Source organism: Euprymna scolopes, chromosome 21 (assembly GCF_053919585.1).
Source record: "Euprymna scolopes isolate OS-2025 chromosome 21, ASM5391958v1, whole genome shotgun sequence".
NCBI lineage: Eukaryota > Metazoa > Mollusca > Cephalopoda > Sepiida > Sepiolidae > Euprymna > Euprymna scolopes.
Genome location: NC_136502.1, coordinates 52757718 through 52783724, shown reverse-complemented (window position 1 = coordinate 52783724; position 26007 = coordinate 52757718). Strand labels below are relative to the sequence as shown.

The 26007-nt window shown below is 32.2% G+C and overlaps 1 protein-coding gene across 1 annotated transcript; it reads left to right on the top strand.

Annotated features, from left to right (window-relative positions):
• Positions 1 to 11672: 11672 nt before the first annotated feature.
• On the top strand, positions 11673 to 19733 carry LOC145242331 (uncharacterized). Its single transcript, XM_080105342.1, has 2 exons — positions 11673 to 11773; positions 15986 to 19733. The coding sequence occupies exon 2, from the start codon at positions 16723 to 16725 to the stop codon at positions 17659 to 17661; it is 939 nt and encodes a 312-aa protein (XP_079961468.1). The 5' UTR covers positions 11673 to 11773; positions 15986 to 16722; the 3' UTR covers positions 17662 to 19733.
• Positions 19734 to 26007: the final 6274 nt, after the last annotated feature.

Here is a 26007-nt window from a genome sequence, read left to right as displayed (position 1 = left end):
AACTTCATGGCTTGAGCAGCCGAAACTGAACTTGTATTCAGCAGCAAGAAATGTTTCATAAAGCAACTAAGTATATGTTTTTAGAAACCTAAACACTTTTATTGGAATTAAACTAGACTCAGTTAAGTTATTCAGCATAACACAAATGCCAAACTCATAAAACAAAGGTGAACTACAGCATTTTCTAGGTATGCTATATTACTTTTCTCATATATTCCAAACTTCACTGAAAAAGCTCACCCATTGCAAGGTTTTCTTAAATCCCACGAACAATGGATCCGGGACATTGACAATAGAAAGTGCTATGACCAACGCAAGGAAGGAAATACTACAATCAGACTAAACCGATACTTGCTAGAGGTGGATGCCATACAGAAGGGCTTAGAAATGGCACTGATCCAAGATGGAAAACTAGTTGCATTTAGATCCAAAACACTAACTGATACGCTAACAGGATATAACAACATCGAGCAAGAGATCTTGGAAATTGTGTATACTATTCAACGATACCACACCTACTTCTACAGAGAAGCTTTTTCCATCATCACAAACCATAAGTAACTGATTACAATATGTGTTTAACCATTGTATTCACCACCACACCAACTACAGAAAATGTTATTGAAAATTCAGTTCTACCTTTATCGTGTAATTTACAGACCAGGTAGAGAAATGATGTTTGCTGAGACCGTAAATGTACTACCTGATCCCCCCCCCAAAAAAAAACAAAAACAAAAAACCACTGAGGCTAGATGAGAGGGTGAATAGCATAACTACTGAAATCGATGAGAATCAGACTCTCTCAGCCATTAACTTTTCATTCAAAAAGCAGAAAATGCTCTAAAATGAAACAGTGAAGTGGCCAACCATTACTCTTTTTAAGGAAGTCATATTCCAGTGATGGCCAGATAATATCCATGAATTACCTGTGGAGATCCGATTATATTGATTCTTCTGCAATGAGCTTGCTATTGAATCTGGAACCCTGTTCAAGGACAAATAAATACTTATCCCGGACTCCACTAAGCCCATCAAGTCATAAAGAAAACACACTGAGTTGTAAGAGACAGCATGTACTGGGTAACAATCAACAAAGACATTGAAAACATGTGTAAGTCATGCACACTTTGCCAGGAACACCAAGGGGTGCATAGACATAAAGCACTGCACCCACACAATATTTCATCTCAGTCTTAGAATTTCATCACATCAGACTTATTCAAGATTTGTGGCCAGCAATTCCTACTCACTGTTGACAGGTACTCAAGGTACCCAACCATCGATGAAATATCAACATTAGTACCTATTTACTATGCCTCCCCACGGGACAGAGTTAGACACAAGGGTCGTTTTTTAACGTGGAGAAAAGGTACAAAAATAAAAATTGTCTCAGTCGTGAAGGATTTCTCCTCCACCGAAAGAGAACAAGAAATAGAAGTGTAGCATCTGAAGAACAGATACTACACTTTGATCTTGTCCCGAAGGCCAAGATTGTACGCAAGGGAAATTTATGAACATTAGTAGCCAGCAAAGCAATAGCAGATAAAATATAATATTATACATTGCTTTTTGGTCGTCTAGACAACATTATGATATACAATTGTCCACAGTATTCTGTACAGGCTTTCCAAACCTTAATCAAATCCTGTGTCATCAGGCACGTCACAAGTTCACCTAACTATGTCAGAAGCAATAGCTTCAAAGAGAGACATGTAAAACATATAAAATCAACTATAAAAAACATGCAAAAAGAAAGAATTGACATCCAGCTTCTTCTACTACAAATTAGGGTGACACCAAATAGATAGAAAACTACCATCACCAGCTGAAATCCTTTTGGAAAACCTATACCAATCACCTTACCCAGCCGCTCAGAACCAGGATAGGAAGAACATCATGAATGCTTACATAGATAATCAAGAATGAAAATGAATTTTGAATAAACTTGACAATATATGGCACCCTGAAACCATTGACAAAAATAATGAAAGCCCTAGAGGCTACATAGTAGAGCTGTCCAATGAAAAAAAACTCTGGTGTAATCGCACCCATCTGCCGGCCATACCTATTCCGGTGACAAAAAAGGTTCATATTTATATCTCTGAACTGGACAGGATATGAGAAGACCAAAGGAGATTGATGTTGGAGATGAAATCACTAGACCCAATATCAACAGAACTACACTAGACAGAAATAAATATACTCCATTTCAAAATGAATCAGGGAGAACTATAAAAACACCCTTATGGTACAAAGACTGACCTTATTCCATAGATAATCATCACATGCTTTATATATCAAAGACAAAACAGACAACAAATATACACATACAACTAAACAGGGGTGTTTAGTACCACAGATACTATTTGCCTCAGATTGCCTGGGACCGGATACAACTCTTACGTGCCTAGCACACTCCGAATAAAATTATCATATTCACTTTATCATTTGTTTCTGAAACATAAACAGCTATCACTTTAGTTATTGGACGAGTTGTTTAGTTTTTGACTTTTGAACGATTATCGAGGTTTGACTATGAATCGAATGTGACCACCGTTTTGTGTTTCATGCTAAATCAACAAGATTATCATTACCTTTATTTTAAGTAGATAAAACAACCAAAACAAAGCAAAACCGCGAACAAATGTAAAAAAAAGGGAAAAAAAGGTGTAAAAGAGAAAAAAGGTTTAGGTAGGAAGACAGACTTGGAGTCTGAGGTGGGAAAAAATTCCTGGCACGTTACCTCTACGCCAAAGGGACACACAATTGAAAGAAGGGTGAAGGAAAAAACAAAAAACACACACTTTAGCTTTTATATTTATAGATGCCCCCTGCCCTGGTTTAGCTAATATATGACGTGTAAAATTGAAAGGAATAAAAACAAAACTAAGTAAATGCAAATATGTTTAAAGTCCAAGATATAAAACTTACCGTGTATAATGAAAATATGTTTATTAGATTTTATTTATTTATTTTTCTTTGTTTCAATGAAAAAGAAAAAAAAAATGAATAAATAAAACCAGAAAACTGACCGTGTTTTTTATTTTTTTTTAATGTTGGTTTGTTTTGGTTTATTTTCATTTCTTTTTTTTATTGTTTTCTTTGTCATGTCTGTTAACCAATTTGAATGTCGTCTGATTCTAATATCGATAGCGTAGTAGTAATTGTGCTAATGAAACTCTCAGAAATGCAATGTATAGAAATAAATAATGAAGAAGTAACTAGTCCGAAAATAGGAAGTCAGCCCCCCCCCTAGTATCACGTATGTAATTAGTGAAAACATAATAGAAGTATAAAGACAGTAAATAAAATATGAAAGCGACTAATCTGTGCAAGATTCGGAGAACGCTGGCAGCTGACTGGTAAAGTTTCTTGTATAAACTGGAATCCAATGTTAGTTCATTTCGAATCACAACCCCCCCCCCTACAAAAAGAATAAAAATATAAAGAGAAGAAAAAAAGAAGAAGAAATTTATAAAATAGCACAATTAACCCACAGAATAACTGGAATGTAATGTCGCATTTCACCCGACGGAAAAATGCTAATCCATATTTTGTAAGCAACTAAGAACTCAAACCTGTGGACATATACGCAGTGGTGTTAAGTGGTCGCGGGCAGAGTATGAATTGAATAAGAAAAAAGATTTTACCACTTCCATTGATTCTAACCGATTGTGGCAGTGAACTCTCACCAGAAAAAAAATATAGAAATGTACGAATATCAAGGAAGTGTAATAGTAGTAGGCCTATAACACACCTCAGATCCTTTGCTGAAGTGTGGGGACATTACATTTGAATGTAATGTGATTTTTAATCATATTAAGGTCAAACTCACACGGGAAAAAATGAGTTCATTTTATTTATATAGATAGATAGAAGAATAGACTAGCTGTACCCAGCCATGCGTTGCTGTGGCTCAGTTTGTTAAAATGGAACACATTCCTCAAGAAAAATTGCATTTTATATTGTTTATTTACTTTTAATATTTTCTGCAATTTTTTTCCTCGAAAAAAGATTCCTTTTCACCATGAATTGTTTTTTGCAGGAAAACATGCATTTTTTTTTAAAGAAAATTGGCAGTAAACGTTTGTTTTTGCAAACGGAATTCTTATTATAAAAAGAAAAGATGAATGCTTTATATAAACACTGCAAATAAGTTAGGTGAAATTACAGAAAAGTTGTTTTTTTTTCAAGAGAATGTACAAATTAATTTTTTGTCAACAGATGTTAAGAAAATAAACAGAAAAATACTCCCATCATTAATTAATTAATTAATTAATTTGTGGCCCAGTTTGTTGAAATGGAACACATTCCTCAAGAAAAAAATCGCATTTTGTATTGTTTATTTACTTTTAATATTTTCTGCAATTTTTTTCCTCAAAAAAAGATTCCTTTTTTACCATAAATTGTTTTTTGCCAGAAAACATGCATTGTTTTTTTATTTTTAAAGAAAATTGTCAGTAAACGTTTCTTTTTGCAAACGGAATTTTTATTATAAAAAGAAAAGTTGAATGCTTTATATTAAAACTGTAATTAATTAATAATTAATTAATTTATTATTAATTAATTAATTAATTATGAAAAAAACAAGAAAGAAAGAAAATGTTGATTTAGTGTTTCAACATTTAAACAACACTCGGTTGAATCCGGTGGAATGAAACGGAATCGAGGGGGAGGGGTGTTCAAATTCTGCATGAGTACCATTATTTTTAATTTCGTCTTGTATTCAATTTTTGAAGTGGGCTACCAGCGATTGCAATGTAGCAAATGTAACGAAAATGCAAAAAATTCAACACTAAAATAATTTTAATAAGTGCTCAGCTTCTAATAAAAATCCTAATAAATCAAGCCCCCTTATTTGTTCGGTTTTTAGTAAAAATGGAAGGGAAACTTAAATTTCGCTTCGTTGTAATTTTTTTTTATTTACCCAAAATTTAAAGTGTAGAAAAATTGCCATTAAAACAAAAAATATAAATAAATATGAAAAGAATCCACTTCTCCGTTAAAAAAAAAGAAAAAACAATCATTTAAAATAATTCGTTGTTGACCTTTCAAAGTTGCTTTAATTCAAAATAACGTTTTCAATTATTTATTTGTTGGAATAAAAAAAAAAAGAAAACTATTTTATACAAATCCAATGTTGCTTTCATTACGAAATTATTTTATTAAACTTTTAAATGTTTTACGAAAACTTTTAATGAATATTTTTCGAATTATATAGTTGCTTTAATTTCCACAAACTATTTTATAAAAATCCGATGTTGATTTAATTACGAAATTGTTGTATTAAAAGTCTAATTTTTTAATGTAAATTTTTCAGTAAATGCTTGTTCAATTATATTTTGATAAATTTTTATACAATAAATGTTTTGGTTTTTTTTTTGGTTATCAAATGGCGCTCGCCCATATTAAACCTTGATGAATATGTCATGTGATTGTCTGTTTATAATAACCAAAAATGTTCCATCTAAAACTTCCCCGTTCTCATTAATGAAAGTGAAACATTTCCATAACAGTGTGAGCATACCCGGAAACCTATCAAAGTTGACTTGTGGAATGTGAAGGATGGTTTTGCTGCAATGTAATAATGTATCGACATATCATTCTATGCTGAAATTCCTAAGCTCTTTTCACACTAATTAATTTAGGTGACTGAAATAGGAATTTGAAGATTAAGGACCAAACGTACTTTCCTCCAGGGAAGAAAGTGTTTGTACACGTGAGGGAAAGAAAGTGATGAGAATTTTTTTCAGTGCGAGGTTACCAATTCAGTTGATTTTTGAAGTTAAGTAAATGCAATGTACAAATACATTTCGAGATAGATTTGTATAATTCGAAGATAATTAGTATATATTACCAAAAAGAAAACACTTTGTTTGTGCTAAAAAAAGCGTCAGTAGTGAAATTCATTTTGGTATGAGTTATATCGTAATGATATTTACAACCGCAATCTGAAAAATTGGAACATGAAAAGAAACGAAACAAAAACATCTGAAACGCAGTAAACCGGAATGCCGGTTTTTAGAGATGCATATAGAAATGCATTGTTTACATTTTTAAATGTAGCAATGATCGATGTGAGTCGGTAAATATGTTAAAGCACCCCTAAATTGATTTGTTACTAATCGAGATTGATTTGTTCGTAATCGCTGTAAGTGAAAAATTGGCATCTTACAATCTGTAATGCGTTAACTGGAAAATTAATATGTAAAGCAGTAATCGGAAAAAAGTAAACAGAAAATGTAAGTAGCGAACGAAACGAAACAGAATGTAAAGGAAATGATATATTATATGTTAATGAAAGAAAAAGAAAAGGAGAGAAACGTTTTTTCTATCCTAGTGTAATAATGTTTTGAAATAAATTGTAAATAAGCAATGTATAATTATGCGTCGTGCGTTTCCCGTAGTAGGAAGCATTTCAGTTTTTGTATGTAACTACAAAACCCCTAACTGGTGTGCATTTATATTAGTCCCTTGTGAATGACGAAGTGGTTGTGTAAATGGGGAGCAGGGAGAGAAGTAATCAAATGGAGAGAAAAGATTTTACAACTTCCATTAATTCTTACAGGTTTTGGGAGTGAACTCTCACCAGAAAAAATATAGGAATGTACGATTATCGAGCAAGTGTAGAGATATACCAAGGATAATGTGCTGCAGTTTGTGCAAATTACATTTGCGTGAAATGGCTTGAGTTTTAATCCTAAGGTCAAACTCAGAGGGGAAAAATGACTTCATTTTCAAATAGATATAATAGATAATTAAATAAATAATTCCATTGGTATATAAATGTTCCACTTACTAAACTGGACTTCCTGTTTTCGTTTAAAATAAGTTTTCAAATTAGCATAAAATAACATTTGTAAAAGTTTTGTACACATTTTGATTTTTTTGCATAAAATGATAAAATGTTATTACTTCACAGTTTATTTAATTTTCATCAACATTAGTGAAATTACCCATTTTTCAATCAAACCAATTAATTACTTGCTCTAGTTAAGAACCCTTCCCCTGCAGTGTACCGAGAGGAAGCTTCACATGCCTCGCTGCAGTGACTTAATCCACAATACATTGTTTCACATTGCACTGTAGAGAATCTATTGTTGATTTTAGAAAATTATTTGTAAATAATGACTTCACTTAAAGTTTAAAATGCAAAAGTCAAATATCATGATTCAATTGTGCTGAAAACAGAAACATTTTTCAAGCGGTGCCCCTGTCTTATCAAAGAACCAACTGTCGATTTTATGAAATTATTTTCACATAATCATTTTAATCAAAGTTAAACGTACAAAAGTCAAGTATCATGGTTCAATTGTGCTCTAAAGAGAAACATTCATTTCAAAAGTGCCCCTGTCTTATAAAAGAATCTACAGTTTATTTCATAGGCTGATCCTTTCTGCTGTGCGGTGATCAAACTTCTCAAATACACTTGTGATGTTAGGCTGTATAAAAGTGTTTACTTTGGTTAAAATAGGAATTCTTTCTTTAATCGGAATTTTTCGACACTTATCAGATGCTTTTTGATAACAACATTTACCCAAGAATACTCCAAGACACATCAACTACCTTTTTGTGAAGTTTCAAAAAGATCGCCTTGGCCGTTTCTGCATGCAAAGAGAACTCTCCATCATGCACACACACACACAGTTCCTTTTATATAATAGTTAGGTACAAGAAAAATGGTGAAATAAAGATAGGGGGACATAGTTTTGAAAGCCGGTTTATTATAGTTTTTTGTAAGTTTCTGACTACTTTTTTTTTATTGAATTTAAAAGATTAAAGACTAAAGTTAATTTCCAAAAGAAAAAAAAAGAATTCGTACACCTGAAAAAAAAAGTTATAAAAAACAAGCAATCTAATTCAGCTAAATTCTGAAGTTAAATAAATTCATTGCAAAGTTCTTTGAAAGATAAATATTAGTTTTCTGAGTCTATTTCAAAGATAATTAGTAAATTTAAGTCCTAAGATAGTGAATTAAATAATTAAAAAAAACACCTTGGTTGTACAAACAAAAAAAAAAGCTTAAATTAGCTCCCAAAAGCAAAATATTCTCGCTTCGTTCAACCAAAAGAAAACAAAGTCCTCTTCACATGTATTATATAGAAGACCAAAAAGAAGGCTGTCTGAAAATGCCGTTAGAGAGGTAGGGAGTGCTGTTTTTCTTTTTTTCTCCCAGATTTTTCCTATTGTGAACATCTGTCTAATTTTTACCATTTTTTAATTTAATTATTTTTCTATGTTCTTGCTTTTAAATTTAAAAAAGTTTCATTTTTCAAGATTATATCAAAATTATGTAACGCCGAAAGTTTAACATTCAAACAAGGAAAATATTAGAATCATACATATGAAAATTATGCGAAACCTGTAATTAAAAAAAAAGTAGAAATATTTTTTGCAATAATAATTTTTCGTACTAGTGCACTTATTGATCCGTGTTGAAATAATAATGTCATTATTTAGAAAGCCATTCTTGTCATGGGGATGGGAGGATGTTTTGTACCTATTCTGTACTTTAATCTTACAATTTAATAAAAACAGATATCATAAAACTTTAATTAAACTTGAAAATACTATTAAATAAAATAGCATCTAATTTTGTGTGTGAAAATATGCAATAAACAATGCTTAATTCAATGATAATATCAGTAGTTCGAGAAATTAATTTTTCTTCGAGTTATATCAAATTCATTAATACGGACTTTAGGGGCCGTTTTTTGTAATGTTCCTGTAAAAAGATTTTTTTAATTGTTACAATTTACGATGCTTTATTTTCATAAAAAAGCAAAAATAAATTCATCCATTTTTGTTTTCTGCTACTGAAAACCATAACTTTAGTAAAGGTATTTTTGTTTAAACAAAATAATACATTTCCACTAAGATTTAAATAAAAATAATGCATTCACTATATTCCCTGATCAATATTTGATAAATACTGAAAATTTCATTAAAACTGGTTAATTTTCTGATTTTTGGTGAATTTTTAAGTAAAGGGAGGGGTCAAAATGTTTATACATTTTGAGCATCGGCATTCATTTTGCACGTACCTAATAATAGATGCCTTACCTTATGAAATATTCATTTATTTCTTTATATTGTGTAAGACAATTCTTTTTTTAAATGCTCTTTTTGTATTATTAAAATAGATTTTTTTTTTAAATCTAACAAACATAATATACATGGATTTCGTGTAAAATGTTGCTAAAGTCATTTTGGTACTACTACAGTTTATCGTCGAAAATAGAGACGCCATTTTGAGGGGCACCTGTCGTCAAAATAAGAGGGAGAAATCGGTATTTTAAATTATTAATTTGTTGCTGACCCTTCAATGTTACTTTAATTAAAAAAATGTTTCATTAAATTTATTTATTTGTTCGAAAAAAAAATTATTTTATAAAAATCCAATGTTGCTTTAATTACAAAATTGTTTTATTAAATTTATATTTCTTTCGCAGACTAAATAAATGGCTTTATAATTATATGTTGATACATTTTTATATAATAAATGTTTTGGTTTTCAAATGGCGCTCGCCCGAATACTGCAGAAGTGCCAAAATATGCATTTTTCCCTGTTAGCGCAATTTATTTCATTAGAAAACACACACACACACACACAATTAAAAAATTATGAATATGTCCTTTTCATTTACTGTTTTTAATAACAATGTCTTTTCATTTTCCGTTTCATGACAAACTTTCCCACTTTCATTCATTAAATCGAAACATTTCATTCATTAAATCGAAACATTTCATTCATTAAATCGAAAATTTTCATTCATTAAATCGAAACATTTCATTCATTAAATCGAAACATTTCCAATTAAACAATTACGGATACATGTTACTTTATTTACTTTTTTTCATAGTTCTTTCCGGAAGTAATTAATATCTAGTTTATTTCATACTTCGATCATGATTTAAAATTTCTCTCTAATTCTAATGACAGGTGCCCGAAAAATTTGTGTCTCCATTTTCGGCGATAAACTGTAGTAGCACCGTCATTTTTTTCAAACTCTGCAACGTCCGTGCGAAATATTCAAGTATTACTTATTTTTGTAAAATAGTATTTTTTGGTGCTAATGCACTTACTGATCCGCGCTGTTTTTTTAAAATCGTATTTCCACGTTTAATTAAAGTTTTATTATGTTTTTTTTTTATTATTCAATTGTAAGGTTAAAGTACAGAATAGGTACAAAACACCCTCCCCTCCCCATGTTAAGAATGGCTTCTTAAATAATAACGTTATTATTTCAGCACGGATCAATAAGTGCATGAGTGATCATCCGTGCTGAAATAATAACGTTATTATTTAAAAAGCCATTCTTAACATGGGGAGGGGAGGGTGTTTTGCACCTATTCTGTACTTTAACCTTACAGTTGAATAAAAAAAAAACACATAAAACTTTTATTAAACGTGGAAATACGATTTAAAACAAAATAGCGCGGATCACTCTCTGCATTAGCACCCTTATTTTTTTTTATCTGAAACAGGAAGTCGGATTGAGAAAGCAGACCATTTTTATGCCAATGCAAAGTCTGTATCTGACACCGTTTCCCACGGACTTCGAGTCGCCCATTATTCTGTTTCACGAAGTAATTTTTACTAACCTTTAAATTGTCCATGATTAAGAAAACGCACATAATTGATTCTGAAAACGAACAAGAGGTCGACTAAAATAGATAAAATTATGCAACCGGTGTAGAATAAATAATGTCACCTGTTTAAATAAAGGAAAAGATATGATCTAATTGATTTCGTTTTTTAAAGTCATAGCGGCAGAGGAATGAGTTGTCACAAGAGTTGTAATGTTCACAGAAAGTTCGATAACTCTCATGATTAGCCCCTTTGTTAAAAAAAACAAAAAACAAAACTTTACTCGTTTTTTTCATCATTATCCTTTTTCCTATGAAAAAGAATACTGCAATCCATAAAACGCACGCCTGCAAGTATAATACGGTACTACTACTACTACTACTACTACTACTACTACAGTTTATCGCCGAAAAATTAAAGGAAGAAATCAGTATTTTAAACTATGACCGAAAAGCATGAAATAAATAACAAAAAATTAAACTAGATAATGATTACTTCCGGAAAGAACTAATTACTACGTGTCCCAACATAATTTAAACACCTCCAACCTCCCCATGTTGAGAACGGCTTTCGAGGTTGAGGGGTGTTTATTCCGAAAGCCGTTCTTAACATTCGGTCATAGTACTGATTTCTCCTTATGATTCTGTCGTCTCCATTTTCGGCAATAAATTGTAGTAGTACCATAATTGCCAACAAATTGTTTCCATAGAAATGTACAGTTCTAACAAATTGTTTACAACGAAACGTACGTTCTAATTTTCCATAAAGTTCACTTTCTCGTCGTAATTAATTCATTTTTCAAATTTAATATAGAATTATTTTTTTTTAAATTCTTAATTAGATTACTCTCAGCTATTCACACAGTTTTTTATTTTTCCTGAAATTATTTTCGTCGTTACCGACCAGATAAATGATATGAAATTAGACAAACCATCACCGGACAATTAGTTTTATTTGAGGAGCGAGTCTAAAAATCGAAATAGATGTTGGAAGAGTTGAAAATTCAAGTGATGATTACTAATCATCATGATTACCTTCCTTTGTTCACTCTTCGATCTTGTAAGTACATAAAGTTTTTACTCTTATCTACAACAAACCTGTCGCCATTTCTTTTACTCGATTCGCCTTTATACTAAAAAAAAATAAATAAATAAAATAAATAAATCGTAGGTCCTTAAAAATGTAAGTATAATTTCCAACAAACTGTTTCCATGGTAACGTGCTCATATTTTAGTTTTGAACAGAATTGCATTTTTTTTTCAATATCAATTTTTCGTCGTAATTTCTTTATTTCTTTAATTCAACATAGGAATGGATTTTTAAATTTGATTTTAATTTATTTCGCTTGTTAATTAAATTACTGTCAAATATCCAATGAGTTTTTATTTTATAGTAAACTAATTAATTTACGCCTTGAAAAATATGTTCATTGTTTACTGTAGTGTAGGCTAGGCACCGCCAAAACTGGGGGGGGGGGGGCAGGTAAGTACTTTTTGACGGACCGTCTTTTTAAAAATCTACCAAAAATCAGATAATTATCCGATCAATACGAAATTTTTAGCGATTATTAAGAGAAGAATGAACGTTATAACAGTGTATGTATTTTTCATAAACGATATATTTGCTTACAAACCCCCCTTGTTTTGAGGGGGGGTACAAATATGCTTAAAATAATCATCTGAAACTGAACACAACATATTGTGTTGTTGTAAGGGACAGAATTATAGATTTAAAAAAAAAAAAATTGTTTGCATACCTTATTTTGACGTCTGAATATCAGAACTTCGATTGTGTTTAATTATCCCGCTTTTGAGTTTTGAAGTGTGAAATTCAGTGAATATGTTAAGTAAAATAATTAATTTAAGTTAAGCAAAAAAAAAAAAAAAAGCCATTTTAAAATCTTTGATAAATAAATTAACAATTTTTTTTAGCAAGCCGAATAATGCATGACCATTATTAAACAGGGCATGCTTTGAAGAATTGATACCAAAAAAAGAAAATTCGATTAATATTGTGCCCTTTGTGTTAAAAATAGCATCATTTTTTCGATCCCGTTTGAAAACGTTTGCCGCCTTTCGACTACGGTGGAACAAACGCGCTGAAATAATTTTTTTTATATTCTGCTTTAAATTGCCCCCCGTCCCATTTTGGGGAGCCTGGGCCCCCCCCCACACACATACACATTAAAAACCAAACTCATACAAATAGTCACCCATCTAGTACTGGCCAGCCTCAGCGTTAATAATACATTGAAATTTTCGTCACTGAAAAATAATTTTTTTTTGGCCTGTTTGGTCTTCCATAGTTTGCTTTTTATCAACTACAAACGTAAACATTGTCGATCTAGACTCTAGATCGACGCGAAGTAACTGGTTGCCTATATGAATAAGTGGAATTATTTGAAATCCAGGTACTTATATTATAATATTTTTGCATATTCTCATAGAAAATCATCCTAAATCTTAGTTAGACAACAAATAAATAAATTAATTATTTCAAAAACCTTTTTTTTTTTTTTTTTAATATTTATGTACGTTTTTTTGTGCAAGACAAAAAAATGTCAATTGTTAACTTTTTGGGAAAATTTAACATTTAAAATTTAATTAAAAATAGTAGAAAAAGTTTTACCTTATTCTGTTTTCTATATGATAAAATTCAGGGTTTTATCTTTCTGGAAAAAAAAAGTTACTCAGAAATAATGGATTTTAATAAATGTAATTTCGTTTTAAAAAACAACAACAACTTGATTTTTCGGCCATTTTTGGCAGTGCCTACTGTAGTGAGGATCAGACAAAAGTTCAGGCTAATTGGTAAACAGACAAAACTGGATGATTAATTTTACATTATGTTTTCAAATAATTGTTAATCACTTTTGCTAAGGCTTTTTATCTTGATGAATGTCTAACTTACTTTTAAACTGACACTTGTACGTCGGTGTTACGCATAACTTTTTCGTGTCAGTTTGAAAAGCGCAAATCAGGGGGAAACAATCGTGAGAATTGAAAATCTCAACAAATGTCAATAACAATACAATAAGAGGAAATAAAACATTGATTATTTGGACGTTTATTGAATCAAAATAAAAATAATAAGCTGTGGGAATTTTATTTCTTATTTTAAACAAAATAAATGAGAGTTGTCAAAGTGTATGATTTTTTAATGTTATAAATAGTTGTAGTTTCCATATTTTCAATTTTCATAACAAAACAAGTAAAAATTCTGACATTTTCGTTACAAATAAAACATAAATAATCATTAATATCATTATTGCTACCACTGTTTTTTTTAATTGCATTGTATCCGTCTGATGTACGCTCTTCAAACCTAAGCCAAAAAGGTTTTCCTATGACAGTAATGCACAAGTGACTTTAAACTATTAAAAAATAGCGATCCACGAATAAAAAAAAAACCAACAAAACAAAACAACAACAAAGACGATTATTTATAATGAGATTATTTTCTAGCGACCCTCTAAAGAATGTGCACAAAACCAGAGACGTCAGCAATTTGTGTTGACTGTACAAGTATATAAGTATGGAACAGCAGAAGCAACCATTATTTTTAAAGGCCGTTTATTTGTTTTTTCAAACCAAAATTAATAATGGATGTAACGTTTTTGTTATAATTCTGTTAGATTTGGAAATTTACACAGTATAATTATTAAAAAAAATTATAAATAAAGTATATTTTCAAGTACTAAAAAGCATGAGTTTATAGTTAGTATTTTTTTAAGTAAATCACATAGAAATTTTTTTTAACTATTTAAAAAATACTTTTCATGTATTATAAATACATTTCTTACAATCTGTGTTAATGAGATCTATAGTCATCCTAATGATAAAATTTAATATTACAAAGATTTGTCTAAATGTAAGAAATCAGTAATATTTAATGAAATTTGTAATATGTATTAATTAACAGTCTCAAAATAAAATAAAATTAATCCATTTAAAAAAAAAGTATTAGTGAAAATATTTGTGTAAACAAAAAACGACATTTATTCAAGTTACATTTTAAGTACTAAATAAACATGCATTCATTGTTTTTTATATATCTTTAAAAATAAAATCTCATATATTTGAACAATTAAACCTTTTAAATAAGTTCCTACAGTGTTAATGAAATCAATATTAATCGAAGAAAAATAAAAAAAATTATAGAAATAAATATAAATAAAGCTTTATATAAAACGTTAATAAAAATAATATTAGACATACTTTGATTAAACAAATAAGTTTCCTTTTTAGCATATATTTAAAAATGGTTAAGTAATATAAATATACACTGCTAATTGTCTTACAATTGAGTTGAAACGGCCAATGTGTAAATTTTAACATTTCACATTTTCTGTAGCTTTCTTGGTAAAAAAAAAAGCATAAAAACAATTTCGACCTACAAATAAATGTATTTACTATTAAATATTTTTAAATTGGTGTTCAATTTGCTATTTTAAAATAAAATTGCCAATAGTCATTTTATATTATATTAAAATATTTTCCGAATTGTAACCGGTCAGGGTTCAATCGAGTCAGTGTGCACATGGTTGAATCTTGCACCAATGGTGTTGAAAGCTCTTGTACATGTTTGTGTGTCTTTTATTCCTGGCAGGTAGACAGGTATACATTTTTTTTTAAATACATGGTAATACAGGAAACGTTTTTCCTGTTTAGAAAAATGCTTAATTTGTGTAATGTGATAAGCTTCATTTAGGAAATGCCATTTTGTGTGAAGTGAATTATTTGGAGCACAACAATGAGCAACATATCAAATTTTAACTTTTTCATGATAGGACATAAAAAATAATTTATGTAAACATTATTCAAAACTCTAGTAGTTGCACTCATTTTCAATAATTCCAGATCCATGGGGAGGCTAATTTTCGATTTTCTCTATAAATATGATTTTTTTCTTAGAACAATAGAATAATACAATCACTATTAACATAAAATTAATTCAAATAAAATCTGTAATTTTAAAAAGCAAGTAAGACACAGGATTTTTTAAAATTAAATATTTGTTTATAACCAATTTCAATGATATAACATCTTCAGAAATAGAATTCTGTTTGTGTTTTTTCTTTTTCTTCATTTCTTACGACAGGTAGTCACCAGATAAATAAAGTCTGTATGTTTTTTTAATGGTGAGAGTTTCAAACGTTCAGTCAGGAGGAGCTCACTTGGTTGCTTAAACATTCTATTCCCAGAGAAGATGCTATATCACCAAAAACTACATTATAAACAAATAAATCTTTATTTCTTTTTAATTCTACATTGTTCTAGCTTTTGGAAATTACAAATTTTATTCAAATTTACACAGCTTATGCAGAGGGAAAAATCTTGAAATAACTTCATTTTCATGCATATCTGAGCAATTTTATTTCTTCTTCATTCACAGATAACAGTAACGATGGAAAGTACATGATCTCATCGAAACAGTTATTCTTCCAGAGTTAATGGATGAACATTTCCATGAATTTCTCCTTTATAAACCGATATAAAACTGTATACTGCAAAGAGCATTCTTCTTATAACAGTATTTAAGACACTGCTCATTTAAATCTTTAAGAAAATTCTACTTGCATGTTTTTTCTTTAATACGCGGTCTACATTTACCTTATATGTGGTCTATCTGTAATATTCTCCTACTGTTGTGACATTGAAAGGACTGCAATGTCTATGAATCAAAATATTTTCAAATTCTCTAACTGTAAAAATTGTTGTGTGCTAGTAAGAGTCTAGATAAAACACAACTCGGTATTTAGTAGAAACAAAATATATCGAAAAGAAAAGTAAATATAAATGAAGAGCATAGGCATATGTCAGTCAATTGCCGTGAGTGCAAGTCTCGAGCATACTCTGTGTGCTAACAGCGAGACATATTCTAGTGGCCTTTGTAATAAGTGTAAAAGTTCATTATTATCCATAGGGTGGACACACCACAACAAAAAACAATTACAATTTTTGGTTTAGTTTCAATACATGCATACGAACACAATATTACTCGTAAGCGGTTTACATGCATGTATTTATATTATCTGTGGTCTGTCTAACATTCTACAGGTATTGTGACCTTTTCAATTGTCGATAACAACTATTAATCAACATTCTCAATTTTGGATTTAGTTTCCAGATATGCATCTAAACACTGATGACAAACCTTACTCGTGTGAAGTGTGTGGTTCGAAATTCTCTTATAATTCCCATTTAAAAAGGCATATGCAAACACACACTGGTGAGAAACCTTATTGTTGTGGCGTGTGTAGCTTAGCTTTTGCCAATACCTCTGATCTTAAAAGACATTTGCAAATACACACTGGAGAAAAACCTTATCATTGTGAAGTATGTGGATCATCATTTGCGAGGAATTCTTATCTGAAAGCACATATGCAAACACACAGTGAAAAGAGGCCTTCTTGTGAGTTGTGTGGTGTATCAATCACAAGGGATTCTGATCTAAAAAAACACCTACAAATACATACCAGTGAAAAGCCTTATTCCTGTGAAGTGTGTGGTGCATCGTTTGGAAGAAATTCTTATCTAAAACGGCACATGCAAACACACACAGGGGAGAAACCATATTTTTGTGAAGTGTGTGGCTTAACATTTGCAACAAAGTCTCATTTACAAACACATACACGAACACACACTGGTGAGCGACCTTATTCTTGTAAAGTGTGTGGCTCAGCATTTTCACATGCATCTGCTGTAAAAGAGCATATCCGAACACACACTGGAGAGAAACCTTATTCTTGTGAATGGTGTAGCTTATCGTTTGCAAGGAATTCTTATTTAAAAAGACATATGCAATCTCACACGGGAGAGAGACCTTATTCATGTGAAGTGTGTTCGATGTCATTCGCAACAAAGTCTCATTTAAAAATACACATGCGAACACACACTGGCGAGAAACCTTATTCTTGTGAAGTGTGTTGTGCAGCTTTTTCGGAGAATTCTAGTTTAAAGAGGCACATCCGTACACACACGGGTGAGAAACCTCATGTTTGTAATGTGTGTGCTTCTGCATTTGCAGATGTTTCAAATTTAAAAAAACACATGCAAACACATAGTTGATTTTTGAAACATAGTTAAAGAAAAAAGAAATTGCCGTAGTAGAAGTTAAATATCTTGGAACATGAATCTTCACCCATAACAAGAAACAGACAAGTGAGTTTCCTCTTACAAAGATATACAGGCAGGAAAATACATAAAAGACAAGGCTATCAAACCAGATATTGCACAGAAAAGTATGAAAGAAATGTTCTCATTGATGTAACTGAATTATTTTTTTAAATACTAATGTCTCAGAAATTACATATAAATATGTTTGAAACTAATTTACTTTAAGAAACTTGAAGTACCTAAAAGACTAAACTATAGAGAAGTCTGGATCGTTAAACTTAAAGTGACAACGTCAATTATTGAAAGTGCCTTCAGATGTAACTCATAAATAAATCAAGTGTTACCACTAGTATGTAACCCTTAATATCTAAGAATTAAACTAAAATAAAAAAGAAATTTTGCTTTAATGAATAATATTGATACACAAGTCTTTCTTAAACATGTAAAATACTGAAGAGAAACCTTATTGTCTTGATATACATTTCCAATGAATAGTTTTTTTAGATATCACATTGAAGTGACATCTTGTAATTTTCATTTTAGGTATTATTGATGATGATTTTGGTATTTAACACATAACCACCTCATTCAATGAAAGGTGATTTTCAACACAATGATTTCAGTCAACAATTATTTTATAGCATGAGCATCAATTTCTCAGAATGAGAAACGAATCTAATGAAGACAGCAGAAAACCTTTTAGATCAATTTTTAAATCAATAATAAGCATTTATTTATTATTCTGCACTGGATCATCTGAAAAGTCAGATATCGAATGTAGCAACAAGTCCTGAGAACATATACCAGAAAGAACAGTTTGGAATAAGTCATACCCTATCCACTATGACTAGAATTCTTACAGCTATGTATCTTGAAAATGAAGCTGTTAAATCTGATACAGAGATATAGGACGAGAAGGAGTAAGAAGCAATCTAAGTAGAACTTAGTTTTCCAATGATGCTGAGTTAAACACAGCTGGGAGGTAAAAAGTAATGAAATAGCAATGTCTTTAATATGATATGAAAATAAACTGCTATCTTAGGAAGATCTCCATCATTCCAGTAATTATAGGGCAACTGGACTGATGAAAAAGTATTTTAAAAAATTACCTGGCAAATATACCTGGTGAACCAACTGCAAAAAGAAAAACAGACAATTTCACTTAAATTAAATTAAATGGGTGAAAATGTACTTAATTAAGAGTAAAACAAGCACCCCGGAATATGACGTTTGATATGGTTAGGTTTTATTTGTAAGTGAAATTGACTGTTTAAATTGAAATTCATAAGTTTATAAAGGCAGTATAACACGGATTTTTTAAAAGTTTCGGCAATATAATGTCATCATCAGGAATTGATTCAATTTGTGTTTTTTTTATTTTCTTTTTCTTTCTTCGCTGCATAGCATCACTAGAAAAGTAAAGTCTGTGACTTCAACGGTGATATTTTCAAATGTTCTAAATCAAAAGGACTGTGTGCCTTGTGCTTGAAATTAATTAGTGAAGTATTTTTAATTTACAAATAATTGAAAACAATGCATCTAATTCTACTCCTTATATTCCACCTCCTTGTAATGCACATTTTATATATATCACCAAATACGTGTTCCTGTATTCCATGATCCAATTAAATTTCTGTCTGATTTATTTTTCTGTCTAACAACAGGGCGCTTGTAGCAAACTACAATAGTTCATACTTTTCCAGTCTAGTCGTCAGTATGATGAATTGCTTTGGACGACTAACTATTGACTAAATATGCTAGTTTCATTGTATACTTGATCAGCAGCTGCCTGCTGACCTTCCAGCCTCTTTACTGTTGACTACCTCAATTTCTCCAACCGCCAAGATGGCATTAACATCGGCAGCCGCATCCTTATAATCACGTTTTAACAGAACATTAATTGACATGCTTTTTCATCTAACAGATATGCACTCTATCTTTCTACTTTTTGACAAACTATTATTATGTATTCATCCGCGAGCGATAAAGAAACACGGAAAATAAAGGCTTTTTATACATATGTGCACGGGTGTTTATATGGAGTTTTTTTTTTTCACAAGCGCTTTTTCTCATTATTTCATGCTCGCCGTTTCATGTGTGGCCGTGTTGACGATTGCTGTTTAGATAGCTGAATAAACTACTCTTGCGTGAAAAACATGAGGAGTCTTTGCTGAGTTCTCCAAGATTTTATTAAAAGTATTTACTTATGAAGAGAGAGATAGAGACAGAGAGAGAACGGCTAATAACTAATCTTTACTTTTTAACTTATTTTCTATCTAACAAAATGAGTATGCACAGGTATCAGTAACATTCGATGAGATTTTCCATGTCTTGTTCATAGGGCTTCCCAGAGAGAACTGATTTTAAAATCTTTATTTCTTTCACTCACAAATGTGATGTAATCTCATTCTTTATTGTTCAACTATACATTTTGTCTAGCGCATTGGACATATTACCCCCCCCCCCGTTTCAAATCAAGTATTCCCTTGTTGGGTAAAATTCCGGTTGTAGCTAGGTTATCTTGACATGTACTAATGTGACCCTTATTAAAATTCATAATAGTCAACTTAACCGCTACTTATTGGCATAGTATCCCAAACACACATAAACCTAATGTCCTAATGTTATTCTCATGTAATACTCATTCCTTTTAACACTCCACTGAATTACTTCACTTGCAATCAATCTGCCTTCCCCATAAAAAACTCTCTCTCTCTCTCTCTCTCTCTCTCTCTCTCTCTCTTTCTCTCCTATTCAGGTCAATCCAAAAAAACATAATTTCTTTCTTGAGCTTTTCTTTTTTAAGACAATTTCCCTCTTAATCTGCCAAGTAATTCCTCAATGCTAAGTCTATTATTTAAATAATTAATGTAGGAGAATCAACCTGCCTAGGCATCGATATCTATGTCACTGTGACACCATCGTCCCAATCTAATTATTCATAATTGTTCCTTCTTGATTGAACAGATAATCGTCGGAACGAAACATCCCGAGTTGCAAAAGCAACTACTGAGCAAGAACGAGACCTTGCCCTTACAGGAAGTACTTAACATGTGTAGAAACTATGGGGCTTCGATTAACTGCATAAAAACAATGGGCGAACTGCAAGGAAAAACTGACAAGATAAATGCGATAAAAGAAATATGTGGCAAATGTGGGCTTCTCAATCAGCATGGAAATTGTCCCGCTCGAGGCAGCACTTGTTCGACATGTGGACGCAGGAACTACTGGGCTAAGATGTGCCAGACCAAAAGAGTCATGAAAAAAAAAAACGGACAGACAGCCACAAACAGACATACCAAACACAAGAAATTTGTATCAGCACAGCCTACGTCTAAAAACCGCCAGAACTACATTAATGTTCAGAATCAAGTGGTTGATGAATTTGAGAATATGTTATTTTATTTAGTTTTTTTTTACATGGAGTTCACCACTTATCAAGGCCCAATGGCCACTCGGGGATAAGGGTTATTGTGTGTACAGTAATCAATGGTATAGTGTAGTAATAGTATTGGAGAATTGATAAAGTGTCATAACTTAAGGAGACGGTTCATCAAGAATTTGTTTGCGTTGGACTTGAAGACACCCAGGTTGAAGTCGGGAGGGAAACAGGCAAGCGGAACAGAGTTCCACAGGCATGCAGTTCTAAGAAAGTGCAGGACCAAAGGAAAAGGAGCTCCTGGTCAAAAGAGTTTGCCACCCTAAACGTCATTCTACCAAACAGGAAAGGTGTTCACAAACTGAAGATTAAGGTGGACACAGGTGCAGAGAGAAATACACTCCCATTACGCACATTCCAGCAAATGTTTCCGGAATATGTGGACCAGAATGGACATCCACGCACAGGCACAACAGAAAAAGAAACAGCGATCCTTACTGTGTACAATGGCTCAAGCTTCCTGCAACACGGATCTATAGAAATTCAATGTGCCTACAAAGGTACATGGAGAAGTGTGAGATTCTATGTGGTAATCTCCAATGGGCCTATCATATTAGGATTGCCCTCTCTTCAAGAACTAAAGTTAGTCAACTTGCACTTTTCTGTCGAGAGAGCCAAGTTTGTAACAGATGCCCCAGTTACTTCTAGAAACTACACCCCCAATCAACTCTGCACACAAATCTGCACACGAAACACAGTCCAGCAACAGCAAACCAGATGGTACAGTTACGAAATCAGGTTGTGTCGTACCCCCCCTAAAAAAAAAGTATGACCTATGGGTAAGGTCCATATCTGAAGCCTGTTCCAGTGAACTCTAACTCATCGTTCATTTCTTTTATGAAGGAGGGATGTCAACATATGGATTATCTTTTCTTGTTATTTGTAATTCTTGCTGTAGGAGTTACGTCCCTTATGTCTCGTTTTGTCTTCTTAATATAACACATTCGTACTAATAATATTACAAAAAAGTAAAACAGCTTGTATCCAATGATTTGCTTTCAATGTGATAAAATGAACCGTGTAGGGGGGGGAGATCAAGAGGTCCCCACAGTTAAATGCCTCTGAAAGAAAAAATAACTCTTTAACTTCCGTTTGTACTCTCCAGAAGCGAGTAACTTCCCATGAGTTTTCTTTCCTTTTCCTTGTTTCTTTTAAATAAACTGCAGACGGGCAGCAGCTCGCTCCCTGCTTTGTTCTCAGTAAAATAAAGCTTCTTTAAAGCTCTCTCAGTCTCAGATTTTTTCAGTACAATGTATTTTACTGAGTACACTTAAAACTTAAACAATGGAAAAATACTTAAAACCTACAAAAATGGACGCTTCCGACATGTGGAGACACTGGAAGCGGTCATTCACTATATTCCTTGAATCAGTTAGCGGTTCACAACTAACAGACGAGTTAAATCTAAAGTTATTAATTAACCTGGTGTCTGTGGCAATATTTAAACCCATTTCCAATATAACGTCTACAAGATAGCCAATAACACCCTAGAAGTTTTTGTTCAATCTAAAAACAACATATTCTGCCGGCATTTATTGGCTACTAGTCGCTAACAAACAAATAAAAGCGTGGAAAGAACTCGCCAAGGACTGTGATTTCTAGGCCATGACGGCATACAGGCGAGAGATGAGTATATCAGGGATGCATTCATAAACGGGATTTCATCATCCCACATCCGACAAAGACTTCTCGAAAACAAGAAACTCGACCTACACACTGTGTATGACCAAGCTCTCACATTGGAGTCTGCCCCAAAACAATTATCAACATACGCTCAGTTGGACTCCTGAACTGCGTCTATATCCACAACTAAATCTGAAGAGGAAAAAAACAACCAGTCTGGGCGTAAGGAGCAATCCACAGCAGCGGCACTCCCAGGACAGAGATGCTTCTTCTGTGGAAACCCAAGACATGACCAGGCGAGGTGCCCCGCCAGAAACGCAACATGTAAAACTGTAAGAAGAAAGGGCATTTCGCACGTGTTCGCAGATCTCCAACAGCAGCTGCTACTAATTATGGTGAGTCTCTTCTTGCTTCACCGGTTCCTTTTTAAATTTCTCGAAAAGTCTAACTCATTCGTTCTTATGGGGAAAAATCAGAAGTGAACCCATGAAAATACTTGTTGATACCGGGAGCTATGAAAATTTCATCCACCCCAATAAAGTTAAGAAGCTTTGGTTAGCAGTCTCGCCTAGTTCTAAGAGAATTTTAATAGCCAGCAGTTCTTATACGTCAACTACTCTTGGACATTACGTTGTAGCTCTCAGTCTAAAAAAAGGGAGTACGATAATATCAAGCTGTCGATTATGGCAGACCTATGCAGTGACATTATTCTCGGGCATAAATTTCTAAACTGACATTCCTCCGTAGAAATACCTTTCAGAGAACCCCTACCCCCTCTCACTGTTTGTAGACTAACCGCCATTAAAAATGTTCCTTACCCCTCTCTCTTTCCAAACCTAATCGCAGACTGTCGCCGAATGGCAGTTAAATCCCGGAGACATACTCTATCTGATGCTGAATTTATTAAATCAGAAATAATTCGTATGCTAAAAGAAAGTATTATAGAACCCTCTCAATCAGTGGCGGCTCGTGCATGGAGCTGTGGGACTGCAGCACCCCCAAGTTGTTTCTACACAATATTAATGATAAAATTAAAAATGATACGTTTGTTTGTTTTTATTTTTTTTTCATTATTATTTTTTTTTTTCTTTGTATACATTATAGGCACCGCCAAAACGGGGGGGGGGGGGCAGGTAAGTACTTTTTGACGGACCGTCTTTTTAAAAATCTACCAAAAATCAGGTAATTATCCAATCAATACGAAATTTCCAGCGATTATTAAGAGAAGAATGAACTTTATAACAGTGCACTTATTTTTCATAAACAATATTTATATATTTTTGCTTACAACCCCCCTTGTTTTGATGGGGTTCCAAATATGCTTAAAATAATCATCTGAAGCTGAACAAAACATATTGTGTTGTTGTAAGGGACGGGATTATAGATTAAAAAAAAAACTTGTTTGCATACCTTATTTTGATGTCTGAATATCAGAACTTCGATTGTGTTTAATTATCCCGCTTTTGAGTTTTGAAGTGTGAAATTCGGTGAATATGTTAAGTAAAATAATTAATTTAAGTTAAGCAAAACAAAAAAAATTTTTTTTTAATATTTATACGAAAAAAGCCATTTTAAAATCTTTGATAAATAAATTAACAATTTTTTTTAGCAAGCCGAATAATGCATGACCATTATTAAACAGGGCATGCTTTGAAGAATCGATACAAAAAAAATTCGATAAATATTGTGCCCTTTGTGTTAAAAATATCATTATTTTTTCGATCAAGTTTGGAAACGTTTGTCGCCTTTCGACTACGGTGGACCAAACGCGCTGAAATATTTTTTTATTCTGCTTTAAATTGCCCCCCTCCCCATTTTGGAGAGCCTGCTCCCCCACACATACACATTAAAAACCAAACTCATACAAATGGTCACCCATCTGGTACTGGCCAGCCTAGCGTTAATAATACATTGAAATTTTCGTCACTGAAAAATAAGGGTTTTTTTTTGGCTTTTTGGTCTTCCGTAGTTTGCTTTTTATCAAATACAAATGTAAACAGTAATCAAATCGACTCAAAGTAACTGGTTGGCTATATGAATAAGTGGAATTATTGAAATCCAGGTACTTATATTATAATATTTTTGCATATTCTCATAGAAAATCACCCTAAATCTTAGTTAAACAAGAAATAAAACATTTATTCTTTCAAAAACCTTCTTTTTTTTTTTTTTAACTATTTATATACGTTTTTTGTCCAAAACAAAAAACGCCAATTGTTAACTGTTGGGGAAAATTTAACATTTAAAATTTAATTAAAAATAGTAGAAAAAGTTGTACATTATTCTGCTTTCTATATGAGAAAATTCAGGGTTTTATCTTTCTGGAAAAAAAAAGTTACTCAGAAATAATGGATTTTAATAAATGTAATTTCGTTTTAAAAAACAACAACTTGATTTTTCAGTCAATTTTGGTGGTGCCTAGTACATTATAAAATCATTAAGTTTAATGCCAATATCTCCAAATTCATATAAAAATAAAACTTGCTTGGAGCTGTGAAATTCACAGTTACATTTTCTTAATGAAATTCTCTTGTACCTATTTACTATGCCTCCCCACGGGACAAAGTTAGACACCAGGGTCGTTTTTTAACGTGGAGAAAAGGTACAAAAAAAATTGTCTCAGTCGTGAAGGATTTCTCCTCCACCGAAAGAGAACAAGAAATGGAAATGCAGCATCTGAAGAACAGATACTACACTTTGATCTTGACCAAAAGGCCAAGCAAATTCTCTTGTACATATGTACGCATGAGACAGCCGATAAAAGCCGCTGGAGGAACTGTCGCTTCTCGCAGATCCACGTCTCAGACGCTCGTGAAATTCGGTGTTTTGCTTAGAGTGTGCGCCTATGATAACATTTTGTTATTGGGAAAGATGATCACAATGCATATGTGATAAGAGATTCTTAAGGGATCGCTGAGGGTTCAGACTGTTGCCAGTGACCCATAAAGGTCACATTTGGTGATCTTTGACAAGGACTCCTTCACACAAGTTTCTTTTTGTCTATAATAACCGAGAAGAATACCTCACCTAGGATGAATCTAAGCAATGCGTATAGAATTTCGAGCCCTACATTTTCATACACACAGTTGCCCCTAAAGAGTAGTTTACTAAGAGAAAAAAAATAATGTGGCCACAAGGCTTCATATTGGACCAGGTTTACCAAACCTCTTTGATTAAATATTTTATAATAACATTCCAAGTGATGGAATTTTCCAACAAGACAATGCCCCATGCCA

What these genes read in the sequence shown, in the direction of transcription:
- LOC145242331 (XM_080105342.1), top strand. Translation starts at nt 16,723, where the DNA reads ATGCATCTAAACACTGATGACAAACCTTACTCGTGTGAAGTGTGTGGT.